This window comes from Arctopsyche grandis, chromosome 6 (assembly GCF_051622035.1).
Source record: "Arctopsyche grandis isolate Sample6627 chromosome 6, ASM5162203v2, whole genome shotgun sequence".
Classification (NCBI taxonomy): domain Eukaryota; kingdom Metazoa; phylum Arthropoda; class Insecta; order Trichoptera; family Hydropsychidae; genus Arctopsyche; species Arctopsyche grandis.
This window is the reverse complement of record NC_135360.1, coordinates 9,570,442-9,587,180: the sequence shown is the minus strand read 5'-3', so window position 1 is coordinate 9,587,180 and position 16,739 is coordinate 9,570,442. Positions and strand designations below refer to the sequence as shown.

Below are 16,739 nucleotides of genomic sequence, written 5' to 3'. Positions count from 1 at the left end.
GATTGAAGTCGCTAGTTTTTTCACGACTTCGAACTCCCACTCCATAGCCCTGGCTTAGAAACATTACTGCTCGTTGTACGCGTGCAACGTTTCGGTTCGGTATTTCGTTGTGCAACGAATTCTCGTTATCGGGGAGTGCCAGATTAAAATTCAGTCGAGTGAAATCGAGAGAATGTCGAGGATAATTGCTAGCTTGGCTTATCCTCCACTCTTCCCGTTTTCCGACTCGTAACTGTTTCGGATGTAAGCGGTGGGGCGTGCTTTCTGGAAAGCTTGCTTGCTGGAGCTTCTAATCTGTCTGTTCGTTTCTAAAATACCTGGCGCGGAGCTTTTGACCTTTTCATTTTTTTTCAGGCGGGTCGGGAAATTCAAACTATTTTTCGCTTGAAATTCATTCTTGATTTTGTTAACAGAAATACTTCGTATTGAGTTCTTAGTCTTAACTATGATCAACAAGTTCACACATACGTAATTCGATCGAACTTGAAATATGTATGTACATTACACGAAAATTGCAGATTTTTTTCTTTTCTTCATTTTACGAGCATTACACGGAAACAACCCATAAAATAGAACGCGCTGTAACGTTTTAGTTATAAGTGCACTTCCATTAGAGACATCTTGTTCTATTCGTGTAATTATATAGTTGTTGTGTACATATATGCTAAGCTTTATAACACTAATGGCACAGAATTTCAGCTGAAAGCCTTGAAATTTTGTATCCATATTATAAAAGCGATTGAATTTACTTTGTATGAAGTTATACGTCTAAAGGCGCAGACACACTGAATGGTACGGCACGGCTAGCCTAGGTAAACTCCAGCCATGATGGGCGTATCCTCATGTCATTGTTAATTTTTACGGAACCTTAACTTTGTTGTCATTGTTAATTCGGGGCCAGCAAACCGAAATGTTTTTTTTTGTCTGACCTGGCTGTAAGTTCCAGGAACTTATACAAAAACTGAAAATAATAACCATAAACTTCAGCAAATTTCTAGAACGATCAAAAAAAATAGCCCGGCCAGGTCAATTTGTGGAATACTCCCAAAAGTATGGCACAGCACATCTAGGTAGACCAGCTGTGATAGACGTGTCTTCATGTAATTGTTAATTCGTACGATCTTATTATTTCGACAAGTTTCTCCTACATTTCTTCAAATATGCGATTCATCGTTGTCAATCACTGTCAAACAAAAAATAATACAAGAATAAAATGTCACCAAAAACAGTCTAGGGGGTGAGCTTTGGCTTGGATTGCTATAGTATAGATTAGGCGTTCTAACGTTTCTTTATATGTCTAAAACTATCTACACAAAAAAACACGTGCCACGCACCACTTTGTCTTCTTATTCTTCAAACGGATTCGACAGCATTGCGAACTATTAAAGTCGGGTCAAGGTCACATATTTAGATATGTATTATTTTGATATACATACAAGCAGTAATTTTTATTCACTAATATATACGTATGTAGTGTGAAAGAGTTCTAGGCGTTTGCAAAGCCATTGGGGAGGGGGGAAGTCAAACATGCATAGGCAATCACCCGAATGTAATCGAGAGCTGTCATCGTCTCGAGATTTTTAAAACTTTCAAACATGTTAATTACGATTATATCTACAATTGAAATCACTATCGGGAGCCAAACCTCGCATAATGGCAAAGTTTCAAAGCAACCGGAAGAGTTTTGTCCCCAACAATGGAAAAGTGAATAACTAATACATATAAGCCTTGTAAAAATCAAATGAAATCATTCGAATAGCGTGTCACGCAACATAATAGCCAGCAGTATAGCTAGGTCGTTAAGCTTCTGCTTAATACTGAGAGGCGCCGGGTTCGATCCCATGAGCTGAGCTCGATGGAAAATAAGTTTTCTGAGTACATCTGTAGTGCTGCTGGTCAGACTTTGATATTTGTCACTCCAGGTCGATCGTTTCCTATCAGAGTTTGCCAATTTTCTCTGATTTCATTGTTGAAACGGTCCCCGCTTAAAAATTGGCTAAAAATCCTTCCTACCTACTATGTCACCACTATTTGAGTCTGATTAATGTGGGTTTGGTGCATCCGCTCTAAAATCGCCAGATTAACAGAACGGCAGCTTTAAACGTAATTGTCGTTTTCTTGAATGATAGATTGCACATCAGATGACAAGTAACCTTTCGACGTGCACAGATGCAATTATTAAAATTGAGTTGGATCTTTCTGGCGAGTTTAATAAGGCAAGATTCGGAACTTATCGAATCTTCCTTTATTAAACTCGCCTGAAAGATCCAACTCAATTTTAATAATTACCATTTTAATAATTGCATCTGTGCACATCGAAAGATTACCCGTCATCTGATGTGCAATCTATCATTCGAGAAGACGAGAATTGCATTTAAAGCAGCCGTCCGTTAATCTGTCGTAAACTTTTGAGTTTTTTAGTGTTTCGTAATTCATCGACTAGTAATAAAAATGCTGCATTGTAATTGTAATTTCTAATTGGCCAGGAAGGCGCATTGGGGTTTACCTGTTAGGCCTTCCTGATATATGTATATGTGAAATAAATAATACTGCACACACTCTTCTTAAAAAAATCATATAAAAATAGTCGAAATTATATGGGATCTGATACGTATAGGCTTTCAAATATGCTCATATGAGGAATTGTAACCTAACCCAACAATTATCACACAGCGCACTAGCTCACGTTTGATTGACGCGAGCTTTCCCCCCTGTCTAGTTCGAAGCACATGAATACACATGTAATCATACATGGGTAAGTAACAAACTACGTACCGCACGCATTATCATTTCGACCAATCTGACATTCAAAAGCGCAATCGGGGCCGATCAATTATGCATGATTTGTGGCTGGACGTGCGCCGGGTCATGACCCTAGCCTCCCCTCATCTCCCAGTTACCTCTCACCTTCAAACTGACGAAGCACGGACAGACGGACGGACGTACCGAGGGGGTTGAGGACGTCACGTCACGTTCGACGTGCTCGTACTTCCATACTACATATCTGTACCTGTGACTGGTTGCAGCCTGCCTGGTCCTGCCTGTTCATTAGCAACTCTAGGCGCTCCTTCGCTCCAGGCTGTGACCTCAAATGCATTTATATATGTTATTTTTTTTGTTAGCACTGTAGTTTTTAAATAGGCATTATCAATTTTTGGAACACCTGCTAAATTGGCTACCTCGTCTCTCGGTGCTAGGAGCAGGTGTTCTCAACTGGTAGAACTATTATTTTCTAAAATTAGATGGTGTTGGATAAATTCGAATGGGGGTTGAGCGGTGTGAAGGATGATTTGCGCGTTTCGTTTTGTATTTTTATTTTTATTATTTTTAAGTGCTGTACTTTATTAGAAAAAATGTTGAATTATTTAGCTTATAAGCAGAAATAGGCGTTAGACGAATCATCCTTAAATTACAATAGACCTTTCCATTTCCGTACAAAGCAAGATAGAAAAAAAAATGGTTGACAGTAGTGAACCTTTTTGTGGATAAAGCATCGTCTTAACTTAAGTTTCATTGCGATTTTGTACACGTTGATTGCCCATAAACTTAGTTAATTTGTCCAAAAACTTATATCTGTTGATTTATCTGCCGTATTGGTTTCTCAGAGAGCAACAACTTTTCTGCTTTGTTGAGAACGCAATATAACCAGTCAACAAACTATGCCTCATTGCAAAAGGCAAACTCTAGATTTCGATGTGATTTGAAGAAAAGCTACTCCAGGGGTTTTTCAATGCCTTTCTTATAATCTTACTCATGTTTTTCACCTTAATTATGTATAGAAATCTTTTTCTCTTAAAAAAAATCATATTTTCCCATGATGTCATTAGGGACTGCCCCTGAGCGACACCTATGGTATTAGACTTGTACATATGTATATAAATTTATAGTTCATAAATTTGAAATCATATTCAAATAGTGTTGACATAGTGGATAGGATGTTTTGCCAATTTATAAAGAACCGAAATCATATAAATTGGCAAACTCTGACAGGAAGTGATCGACTTGGACTCACAAATATCCAAGTCTGACCAGCAGCACTACAGATAACTCGCAATAAATTATTTTCAATCGAGGTCGATCCAGGGCTTGAACCCGGGAACCTCTCAGTGATTAACATTAACGCAAACACTGAATTATACTGCTGGCTGTATTTTATATTACTAACACTTACCGCACTGTGATAGATTGCTAGTGACGAGGACTTATATTTAATTTTACATATATCTCCAAATATACTTTCATGGTCTTATTTTATGTATTCCTCATAAAAACCTCTATGATTCGAATTATTTCATATCACAGATGCGGGGAGGGGGAATTTAGTACGTTGCGCTCAACGGTTAGTATAAGAATGAAATCCGCCTTGAAATGATGACTCTGCTTCAGTCGTTATTTTTTTTTAATTTCTTGTACTTATTTAATGGTGAATTGGGATTTACCTGTTAGGCCTTCCTGGTATATATGTGTATATAAAAATAAAAATAAAATATTATTCGACGTTTAATGCACGATAAATGATTTTTATAGCTAATTATAATGATTGACCCCGCAACACATCAAACACACACATTTTAAACTGGACGTTTGGCGTCCAGCACAGGGGCTAGCGGATTTTTTTAACACAGTAAGGCATGTATTAATAAAAAAACATGTAATACAATCAGTTATTAAAATATTTTATATAAAACCTTATTTTTAAATAAAACGCATTTTTAACTGGATAGCGAATTTTTTTTAGCACAGTAAGACAGGTGCTAAACGCACTTGTATGTATGTACATGTGTCCAGTTCAAATTTAAAAGATTTTACATACATTGATCATAATTCAGACATAAGATTTACAACATCTGTTTTGTACTGATTGCTTATATGTTATTTAGTGAACGTCTGACAGCATTCAACTATGGTGGATTACATACGATAAAAAATGTATGCATTAGATTTTTTGTCATTTTTTTTAAACCTAATAATAATAGTAGCAATATTACACTGTATATGTAGAATCAAAATGGCTCTTATTTTCTCAATCTGAAAATATCTCCGAATAGTAATTTAGTATCAGAGGGCACGTCATACACTCGAAAGTGTCAGTTAAAATCTCTTCGCCGAATTCTTCGGCATCCCCTCATTCTGCATTGTTAAAAATTCATCCCGTTCACTGTGGCATGGCTGTGCGCTCCTCAAATCTTAAGTGGAAAAGGAGGAAAGTGAGTGGGGTGGGGGTGAGGGTCTGAAGGGGATGGGGTTAGGTGATGACCTTTCCCATAGACAGCGAAAAGTGAGAGACGGGGATGGGGTCTAGTTTGCGTTGCAGACTCATTCCCCGAAATTGGTATACTAAACAGTGGGGTCTGGCTGGGAGGTTAATGCATCATGTGCGGTTAATGGGCGGCCGTTCGAGTGTTAGGGCCGCACGCTGAAATTCCGCGCGTTTAACGAGCTTCCTCGTCGCGCACTTTTATTTTGGCTCCGGTAATAACGCAGACGGCGAACAGTGGCGCCACCTTGCGGATTTGTTGATCAAATATTATAATTTCGGAAAAAGTTCAAAACAACCCGTAATGATTTCCCGTTACCTTTCGAAATATACAAACATAAGGCAATCATTAATCCAGGGCTGTGGAGTCGGAGTCGTGGAGTCGCGCTGTTTTGGCCGGAGTCGGAGTTGTAGTTGGAGTCGTGAAAAATGAGCGACTCCGACCAAACTTTGTTTGCTATAATATAGCAAACAAAGAAGACTCCATTTCAAAATTTCAAAATGAATTTTACGATGCATTGAAAATGGTGGAAAAAATTGACCGATCTAATAATTTAAATGTTAAAATGGCAATACAGCAGTATCCATAAATCATAAAAAAAATCAGCATTGATCGTTACAACATTGCCGTGTCCGTAGAGCGGTTATTTTCCGCTCTTAAAATCCTTAATTCTGATTTGAGAGCTTCTATGAATACATTTATTTTTTATTAGAAGATTGATTTATTAGAAGCAATGTTGTTTTTAAGAATAAATTCAAATAATTAATTAATAAAGTTTGATTTGATCTTGTTTTATTTTTATGCCTACAAAATGAAAAATATTTGCAAAGATAGGAAAACAACCTGATAAAATTTAACATTTTTGAGTCGGAGTCGGAGTCGGAGTCGTGTTGTTGGTAAATATCGGAGTCGGAGTCGTGATTTTTTTAACGACTCCACAGCCCTGCATTAATCCGACGAGTAGAAAGTATCAGGTCAGTCCATAAGTTCGTGCGCATTTTCAGGAAATTTTTAAATAGTGAAATGACGGACATTAAATGTTTAAATGAAAAATTACGAAAGACTGTTCCATGAGATGAATCCATCCTTTCTGCGATCTGATCCACTGTTAATTGTGGCTCTGACTCCACAAGATTTTTAAGAAATCGTTATCAAAATTAACAGGACGTCCTGAATGGGATTGATCATAAATGCTGCTTTTTCCAACTTTAAAATTACCTATCATTACACTGATAGTATTTTCACCATGTACACTATTCATTTTTATCGCTGCAGATCTGGCAGATTCGCCACACGAAAATAAAAAGTATAAAACAGCACGTTTGTATTAATTATCGATATTCATTCTTATGGGTACTAATAATATGCGTTCGATGTTTACGAAAATTGGTGACAGACTGACTAATACATTAGTCAAGCGATGACAAATTTCGACAGGTTCGAAATCTTTTTGGTTTAGTAATGAGTCATCGCGAATCCCGTGATACACCTGATACATAGGCATTTTAATAAAATCTCTTATTCTTTAGGGCTGGATTGTGTCAAATAAATAATATGTACGTCTCAATGCTGTAACTGGTTAAATTTTAGCTGGTTGATTAATTATATAATAAAAACAAAGGATCTGAAAACAATACTGACGGTAATGGCTATATTTCGTTTCAGTCTTAGCAGTGGACAAAAAAACTGAATCTAGATTCTTATTGGTCGAATTCAATCATATAATCGTTTTTTTTTTGTTCTAGAACTTAAAAATGAATTAACCCTTTGAATGCTGATCAACGCCGATTGGCGTTTTGCCAACCAGTCCATGAGCCTGAAATACGCCTATAGGCGTTGTTTTTTGAGAATGTAAAAATATACAGGAATACTACCCGCTAAGCCTTTCCAGGCAGCATTGAACATCGGTCGTGTAATCCGTGTCAATGTTTATAAAGACTGGTTTACACCATTTCTGAATTTATATCCATAGCAGAATTTCTCGATGGAAATCCCTAACTGCTGAGTATTTTAGATTGTGGCTTGGCATTTAAAATGCGAGCATTGCATTTTAACAAAAATGAAGAAGATGGAACTAGTTTTGGAAAAATACATTCATTAATAGACTTCTTTTGTTTATTTTATATTGTTGCAAGATATATTAGAGAGTCTAAAGACACCTTTACAAAACTCGAATCCTCGGCGGTAGTTATCTAGGGTAGTAATATAGGGTTTGTTTGGATTAGCTACAATTTTTATACCTGCTTTCTATTGGATATCTAAATAATTCTAGTTGGAAATGTTGGCGAAATTTTCAGCATGGTGGGCTTTCAACCGAAAATACGTCAGCACTCAAAGTGTTAAAAGACATAAAAATTGTGGTAATGGCCATAGTATTAACTTTATTGAAAGATATTGTTTTGCCATTAGTGTTTAAATATAATATCGGGCATATTGGCGCCGCCGTATGTACAGTTTTCGAGCAGTTGGGGCCGTATATCGGCAATAACGCGGCAAAGGCTTCCAAGTCGTCCATCGTCTCTGTTTTATAGGCTTAGACTAGCAGATATCCCAATAGAAAATAATCCAAAGGTGATAAAGCACATCATCTTGAAGGTCAATTTACGACTGTAAAAAGAACGTAGCGCACGGTAAGTTTCTCGAACTGAACTGAAACTTGCACAATTTGTAGGTGTCATTCTAGCGTAAATCTATTCACGGTGAAATCGTAAACCAAACTGGGCACCAATCAGCTATCAAATTGGCTGTCGCTGGAAAAAGTGTTGCTAATTCGAAAAATAAACCCCTGAAAAAAACACCCTTTACAAACGATTGCTATTGGTCAGAAGATCTTATTTGACTAATAGGAATTGTGTATTTTTCTTCATACTGCAAACATCTACATATGTAATAAAAATTTTACCAGTAAGCAGATTTCTACATATTATTTTATAGGTATTACGGGTAAACTATATTTATATTATATTTATATAGCATCATAGAGACATCTATGGACAAATTCTATAATACTAATATTTCGAGTGGTTAACATATTAATATCATATTCAACAAATTCCAGTTGCTATAAACTCGAATTTTGCTAGAGACAGTATTATAAAATACGCATTTGTGAGATAAAAACAATGTAGATACCAAATAGTAAGAACTGGGTCATCAGCTTGTCGGAAATTTCTTAACGCATTAGTCATTAGGCCTTAATGATAAGTGCATTCTCATTTTTTGATTTTGTGCTCAAAATTTCAGCCATTTTTACAAGGTAGTTTTGATAGTTCCAACTATCAGTGAAGTTCGTGTCTTCCTCGTGACCCAATTTATGATTCTGATTTAAAATATGTTGTTGCGGAAAAATGCTCATAAAATACTCAGTTTCACCATAAGTTTAAGAATAAATCATAGACCACGGTTCAAGCTTTATAAAGCAATGCAGATAAAATACTACGTTGAACAACAATATCTGTTTCGTATAATTTGTTGAGCGTTGGTTTAACACGTTTGCAATTTGTTCTTGTCTGTATAAAATATATGGCTGATTTGAACTGTTTTTACCGTGACAGGTTCTGTATGATAACATTTGTCAATCGAAAGGATTTACAGCTGTTGTAGCCCGCAGTCGCAGTATATAAACTCGGCTCTTGTTTATTGTCTTTGTTTCTGAAACCTAACCTAGATCCACAGTTAAAATTTCATATGTATGTAAGTATATACATATGTACATTTATATATTAGAAGATTATTCCTTTCCATTCAAAATATAGTACCCGGCATTGTCCGGACATTTCATCGCATGACCATATCATCGCGGTGAATTTTTATCGCAGGGACAACTCACTGACAGGTTTCATACAAATATTTTTTATCCACAATGTTAATCTTTAATTTTTATGTTGACTGTACATATTGCAATGCATAACCAGCAGAATAGACTAGTGGTTAGCATATGTATATGTACATACATATATAATGCATTGAACAAAGTGGTCACGAATTCAAATCCCACTGTTTTCTGCTGGCCAGATCTTGGATCTGTGACTCTAGGTCGATCGTTTCCTATCAGATTTTGCCAATTTATCTGATTTTCATTGAAACAGTTCCATCTTATTCTCACAAATTTCGAGTTTTCAGCAATCTCGAATTTCGCTGAATTGTATAAAAAATTTGCAAATTTACAAATCTGACCATAAATGCCTTTTTAGATGTTAATTGATATATGTACATATATTAACATGAATTTCGCGTAATTGTTTAAAAATGCTGCAAATTTACAAAATTTGACCATAGATGTCTCTGTGTTTATTTTTATAGTACTAATAATACTTTTATCAAATGTACAATGTGGCCAGGAAGGCGCATTGGGGTTACCTGTCAGGCCTTCCTGGTATAAATTGAAAATAAAATAAATAAATATTGAAACCGTTATTAAAATATTTAGAGCTGATTTTTAGAATCATACATTTACATCGTAGTTACTCTTTTTTAATAAAATTAATTGAAAACTTACTAGCTTTCTTTTATCAACAAAATAATGAATTATATATTTTGTTGAAACCTTTTATTGCCGTATAGTAATACTTAAAAAATAGTTGCATGAAACCTGTCGGCGAGTTGTCCCCGTGATGAAATATCCTAGAATAGCATTGCCTGGGTCCTTTTCGGACATGAAAATGTATGTTGAACTTGGTACAAAAGTTTTTTCTAATTAATTTCGGAATTTTTCTCACCCCCCCCCCCCCCTTCTCTTAAACATCATAGACATGCCAAGACTTTCGTTACGGGTGCATTCGCCAATATGAATATTTCCACAATGGCCAAAGAAAATTGGTTCTGTTTGATACGTTTCGGTGACATGTCTGCTGTATAATATGAATAGATCGTGTCGGTTACTGCTGTTACATACACATACGCCACATACACATAAATTATGTGTCCACACATAATGTACTAAAGAATATTTTTCATCCTGCTATTTACGTGCAGTTTCCTGATTGGGCTGTACTGTACATAAATGAACCTTAAAGCGTCACCCTGAATAATCTTGTATTTACGCTCTAAATGCGTGGTATACTATGGAAATATGTAAATGCTGATTTAGAGATATGAAAAATGCTGTCAAAACATTGTTGATCAATAGGAATCATTTCATTTTCTTCATACTGCAAATGGCTATGAAATTAAATAGGATGTAATTCGTGAAGGGACACGTGGTACAGGTCAATGAGACTCGTTTAGCGCTATAAACCATTATTTCTCGTTCATACCAACTGAATCGTATACTCGACTCAAGCATGCAAACTGAATCATTTAAACGTGCGTTCTTCAGGGTTCGAAAATTATAATCTCCATGTGTATTTACATAGTATATGCACAGTGCGCCGTCACTGCACAGTGTTGTGACGTGCGAATTTTTATTTCGTTTTGGCAAGGGCGGTCTTTCTCTCTCATTACGGCTATTTCCAGTGGCGGCTCGCGCGACTTTTTGTCCTCGCTGTCGTCGGCGACCCTCGTCCGAGAATGTCTTCGCTGTTAATTGTCGCCAGCCGAGGGCTTTCATCAAGGGGGGTGGCGGCAAAACCGCCCACATTCCTGTCACCGTGTCACTCGCCGATTTTTAATTAATACCGTACGTGTCACTCATTGCGACACATGCTTTTTATCTCGTCGCTGCGGTCCCGTTCTATCCTCCTTTTATCCCACACCTTTGCGGAAAGCGTGCGACATTAAACGCTTTCGATGACACACACCTCTTATGAAAATGTAACTCTAGCGTGGCCTTATAGAGTTTCAACGCCGTAAAGTAACCACTTTATAACGAACGTTTGTTATAATTGCCGATTCGATTCAGTGTGTAGGATTTTTATTGAGCAATCTGTCAAAAGTACGACTCGTCGGTGTTTGCCCACACGATGTGCTACAATTAGGGCTGCCTATCTTTCACAGATTGGTCTTTTAATGAAAATTATTATCTAGGATTCTAGTCGGACGCTTTATTTATTAGTTATATGGAAAAGCCTTAAAAAAAAGTTGAATCACAAATGTGTTAAACAGTTGTGAACGGCGGATCCTCGGATTACACTGACATGCAAAATTAAAATTTTTGAATGTCACATGAACTTAACCCTTTGAGTTCTGACGTATTTTATGTTGAAAGCCCGCCACGCTAAAATTTTCCAACTAGAATTATTTAGAAATCCAATAGAAAGCAGATATAAAAATTGTATCTAGCCCAAACAAACCCTAAATAACTACCGCCGAGGATTTCGGGTTTTGTAAAGGTGTGTTTAGACTTGACTCTGTAATATATATTGCAATAATATGAAATAAACAAAAGAAGTCTATTCTATCAAAACTATGTAGTTCATCTTCTTCATTTTTGTTAAAATGTAATCTAAATCTAAAATACTCAGCAGTTAGGGATTTCCATCGAGAAATTCTGCTTGGTTATAAATTCAGAAATTCCGGTGTAAAACAGTCTTTATAAACATTGACACGGATAACACGACCCATGTTCAATGCATTTTTTTTCAATGCTACCTGGAAAAGCTTAGCGAGTAGTATTCTTGTTTATTATTTACATACTCAAAAAACAACGCCTATCGGAGTATTTCAGGATCATAGACTTGTTGGCAAAACGCCGATTGGCGTTGATCAGCATTCAAAGGGTGAAGAGAGTGGTGTCTTATAGAATTTTTCCTACTGATTCTCAATTTCCTTTCTAGATTTTATCAACACGTAAGATTTTTAAGTAAAAAGTGTTCGAAATTTCAGAAATATAATTTTTTTAAGAAAAATATATCGTAATATATTTATGATGCATATTTCTATTCGACCAGAAGTAAGGTTACTTCTTACTGGCCATAACCTCTTAATATAATATATTGATTTTTTCAATCCCTACTATCCCACTCACAGAAAACAGCAAAACTTCGTGTACCCCAACGGCAAACCCAGTAGTACGCCTACAACTTTTAAATCCATTATTCCTCAAAATCAGATATATCCAGACTAATACATTAAGTTAATAAAAATTCGGTTTAAAGGAGCAAGTGGCTTCATACTCTGTACATATGTATTATATTTAAATTTGTGAATTATCCCAGAACTATCTCAAAAATATCTGACAACCCTAGTCACAAACGATATGTTGGTTTTAGATGAGTAATTGTCAATTGGTTTTCGTGGGTTTATCATAAAATCTAATATGCAATATTTCATTGTACATTACTTACATATGTACATACGTATGAATTTATGTATGTGGTCTATTTCGAAATTGAATTAAAACCACGTTTAATTGTTTTGAGACAGAACAATGTTTAATGAAAAATGTTGATAAAATTTCGAATGCTTTTGGTGTTGCAGTAGTTGTCGCAAAGTTTCAGACCGGTTTTGCCGTGTTACCCGAAGGACGCTTCCGGCCGGTGCATCGTCATCGTATGGTAGTGTCATGTCTTCCAGATTTATCCAGGTTGTGTTATTTGGTTGCAGGCTACTTCGGCAAGTACCTGAACAAGTACAACGGGTCGTACATACCTCCTGGGTGGCGCGAGTGGGGAGGCCTCATCATGAACAGCAAGTACTATAACTACAGCATCAATATGAACGGCAAGAAGATCAAGCATGGGTTCGACTACCACAAGGTTAGAATGATTTTTCATGTATTCTCATACATACATACATACATCATGATCTCGCTATGAATAGATTTTTTCTTGTGCTCCAAGATTTAACTTCAACTTTCTCTGTCTTGGGCTACTGTCCTCCAAATAGATGCACCGACCACACTATAATATCTTGTACTTACGTACAATCTAGTTAGAGCTTACGAGAGGAGAGGAAACGAATTCCCGGGCCTTTACTATTTGAAGGGCCCGATTCTGGATAAAATCGTAGCAAAAATATATACATATATGTATATGCTACAGTGAATCTGTATTCAACAGTGAAATTATACTTTCACTAGTAGAAATATACTTTCAACAAATCTGTCGGTGAAAGCAAATCACACTAATCAAAATTCAAAACATTGAAAGCAAGTTTTCAACTAGGATGCTAGATTATATTAGCAACAATTGTTGAGGGTTGTCCAATTTTCAAAAAATACAGCATTCAGAAATCAACCGTCTTCAAATAAAGCTGTGTTTGGAAAAACTGCAAAAGTTGGTCAAATTTGTAATGTAATTTAATATTTATACACTGAAGAAGATATCGAAAAACTTTTGTTGAAGGTGGAAGAAGAATACACAACATTTTTAGAAATATCAGAAATGTAAAATATTTATAATATGAATTCCTTAAAACACCAGTCAAAGTATACTTTCACTGCTAATATGAAATCACTGTAACATACATAAAAAAAAACCAATCGAAAATTACGAACCCACACTCACCGGGTATCCCACATTGAAATCTTAAAAAAATCTTTTTTGTAAAATTTTACCTGCGGTGCATGCTTTTTCTTTCATGATTACTAAATATATCGAATTAGGGGAATATTTTGTTTTTGAAATTTTAAAATAAACCCTTCCCCAAAATTGTTCATTCTTGCTACATTCCCTGCCCATCTTAGTCTTCGAATTATACAAATAAAGAGATACATTACTCCACTCCCAATTGATTTTTGTTTGTCATTCTCTTTTTTTATACAATTATCCAGTGACGGCTCTGCAAAGACGAATCGGGCTCGTTGATCATACCGGTGACCGAATGCAAACAAAAATAACATGCATGTGTACTATACTGGGAGGGCTGCAGCCCCGCAACCCATACGGACGATCTGCCACTGCAAATCTCTGTTACAGTACACTTATTTTGAACGGCTATTGCGCCTCTACTACATTCCCCTATCCTATTTACTCGTTCATTCATCACTGGCAAGTCCCATTGGCATTTCAAATACATAATATTTATATCATTGCTAGGGTACTCGGTTATTGTTTTGACTTTTTTAAGTAGCCGTGTCGCGTCGCGTCACTCCACTGTGCGCGCGGCCTTACACGACAAAAGTTCACCACTCAGTACATAAATAGCCTTATTCAAGCAAACGCGATAAGCAATAATTTCAGCCACGTTCAGTGTCTGTCTGTCGAATTTCTGTGAGCCTGTCTGTCATATTATCGCAACAAGAATGGCACTTATCACAGCGTCCATTCATCGTGTGACAGACGGATAGACAGTTGAACAAAATGAATATCCGATTTTATTTAAATAAATTTTACACGCCTTGGATGAATTGGCAATATCGACAGTCATTTACAACTACAATTTTTTTTGGTATTTTGCTAAATGTTAAATATCTTACACAATACAATAAAAATGGTTCATTCTTGTCTTACAAAAAAAGGTTGACAATAGTGAACCATTTTTTTTTGGGTCAAAGCATCCTGACCGCCTAAGTCTGGTTATGACTCTTATGATTATCTGAGTAAAACGAAGAGGGGATAAAAAATTCTTATCAATGGACAGGTAAAAAAAAAACAATTTTATGAAAACTACGGGAAGAAGACAAAGCACGGAAAAATGAGACCGTCCCGGTCAAATCGGGACTTCAGGTCACCCTAATGTTTGGTCAACGAAGATACTTTCATTAGCATACAACAAAGATATTTCGTAGTGTTTATATGTACATATAATAACTAATTTTGAATATGAGCCGATATATTTTTGAGTAGCGGAAGTCCAATTTTCAGTTCCAAAAACAATATTTCTGTTTGACTCAATTCACAAATTGTTATCACTTCTTTTAATTCGATATTTCCAGGATCTCGGAAAATCAGAATAAACGTATTACAGGCCATAGTATTTTTAAATATTGTTGAACGCAAAACATTACATTTAAGGTTTTGCGAGATATTTAACGAATAGAAGAAAAGTGGACTCATGCTACTTTCAATTGTAACATATTAATAGCAGTAATATTTATGTTTATTTCAATTAATATTTTTTATTTTAGAAACATTAGTTTTATTTTTGGGGTTGTTAATACTCATATATTGAAAGATTACATACAGGTATGTATAGATATGTAAAAAAATCTACCAATGTCAAAAATAAATTCCGACAAAATATGAATTAATCTTCTTTTGACCAAAGAACATCAACCGATGATGTCATATGTGAATCTGGCGGTATAAATGTACATATTCTAATAGGTACAATTGCTATGTATATTATCTTTTATAGGCTATTTTTATTGCTAGTAAATGATATAAATTTGCAGACATTCAAAATGCAAAAAGCGAATTTGCCACGCCGGCAATAAAAATGGCGAGCGGTACAATGTAGCCAACTGCTGCAATATAGCACGTCTGCATCAGATAAGATCTCTCGTATATTATTTTACCGATTGTTTATTAACTTTTATGACTTTATCGTCTGCGTTCGACGAGTCACGCGCGAAGTTTCGCCTCACCGCACCCACTTACATTTATTCATTATTAATATAATAATATCACGTTTGTGATACACATTTGCAGGACTACTATCCGGATCTGATAGCGAACGACTCTTTGGCCTTTCTGCGGCACAGTAAACAGAGATCGTCGAGAAAACCCGTACTCCTGGTGTTATCCTTTCCGGCCCCGCATGGACCCGAAGATGCTGCTCCGCATTTCACCCACCTGTTCTTCAATGTCACCACACATCAGTAAGTATCATAATACATACATATACACATATATATTTATATATACATATAAGGTAAGAACACACTAAAAAGTGCAGCACGGCACGCCCTAGGGCGAAAACACACAGAATAGTACGGAACGTCACGTCCTTGGCACCACGCTGTGACAGTGGGTATTCCCCAAACTGAATTAGGGTGTCGTTGCACGTGCAAAGTACATATCTTTCTACATACATTTCTTCAAACATAGGATTCACCGTTATCGACCACTGTCAAGCAAGGATAAATACAAGGATAAAATATCACCGAAAATACTCCAGGGGGAGATTTTTGGGACTGTGTACCATGTATATGGACTAGGGGTGCTGCGTTTTTTCTCATGTTAAAGTATCTAAAAAAAATACGTATGTAGGTACCACTCAGTGTGTTTTCGCCCTTAGCAGTGATAGGCACGTTTTCGTGTCATTGTTAATTTATTTATTTTTTCAATTTAATTTATTCATCAATCATGCACACTCATCTTGTTAGATGAGTTAGATTGCTCCAATGCAACGAGTGTGCTTTTCAGATACAGATTAAAAATTATTTATTAATTATTTAAACAGGTATAGGTATGTACACCTATTTAATAAACACGAGAAATATAGTCAAACGCTTAAAAGCTACAAAGATATCTATGGACAATTTTTTTCAGCATTTTATAATCGACGAAAATCGAGATGCTGAATAACTCGAATTTTTGCGAAAGAGTTTCCAATTTGTTTGAATCGTTTATTGAAATCAGATAAATTGGCAAACCGTGGTGGGAAATGATCGACCTTGGAGTCAAATATCCAAGGCCTGGCTAGCAGAATAAGGCATAA

The 16,739-nt window shown here is 36.0% G+C and overlaps 1 protein-coding gene across 1 annotated transcript in view; it reads left to right on the top strand.

Moving 5' to 3' along the window:
* Sulf1 (Extracellular sulfatase Sulf1) overlaps positions 1 to 16,739 on the top strand; it is an 80,906-nt gene that overhangs the window by 47,633 nt on the left and 16,534 nt on the right. Inside the window, exons 5-6 of the mRNA XM_077432202.1 lie at positions 12,741 to 12,892; positions 15,728 to 15,897. Of these exons, the coding sequence (XP_077288328.1) occupies positions 12,741 to 12,892; positions 15,728 to 15,897 (322 nt within the window). The remainder of the gene's footprint in view (positions 1 to 12,740; positions 12,893 to 15,727; positions 15,898 to 16,739) is intronic.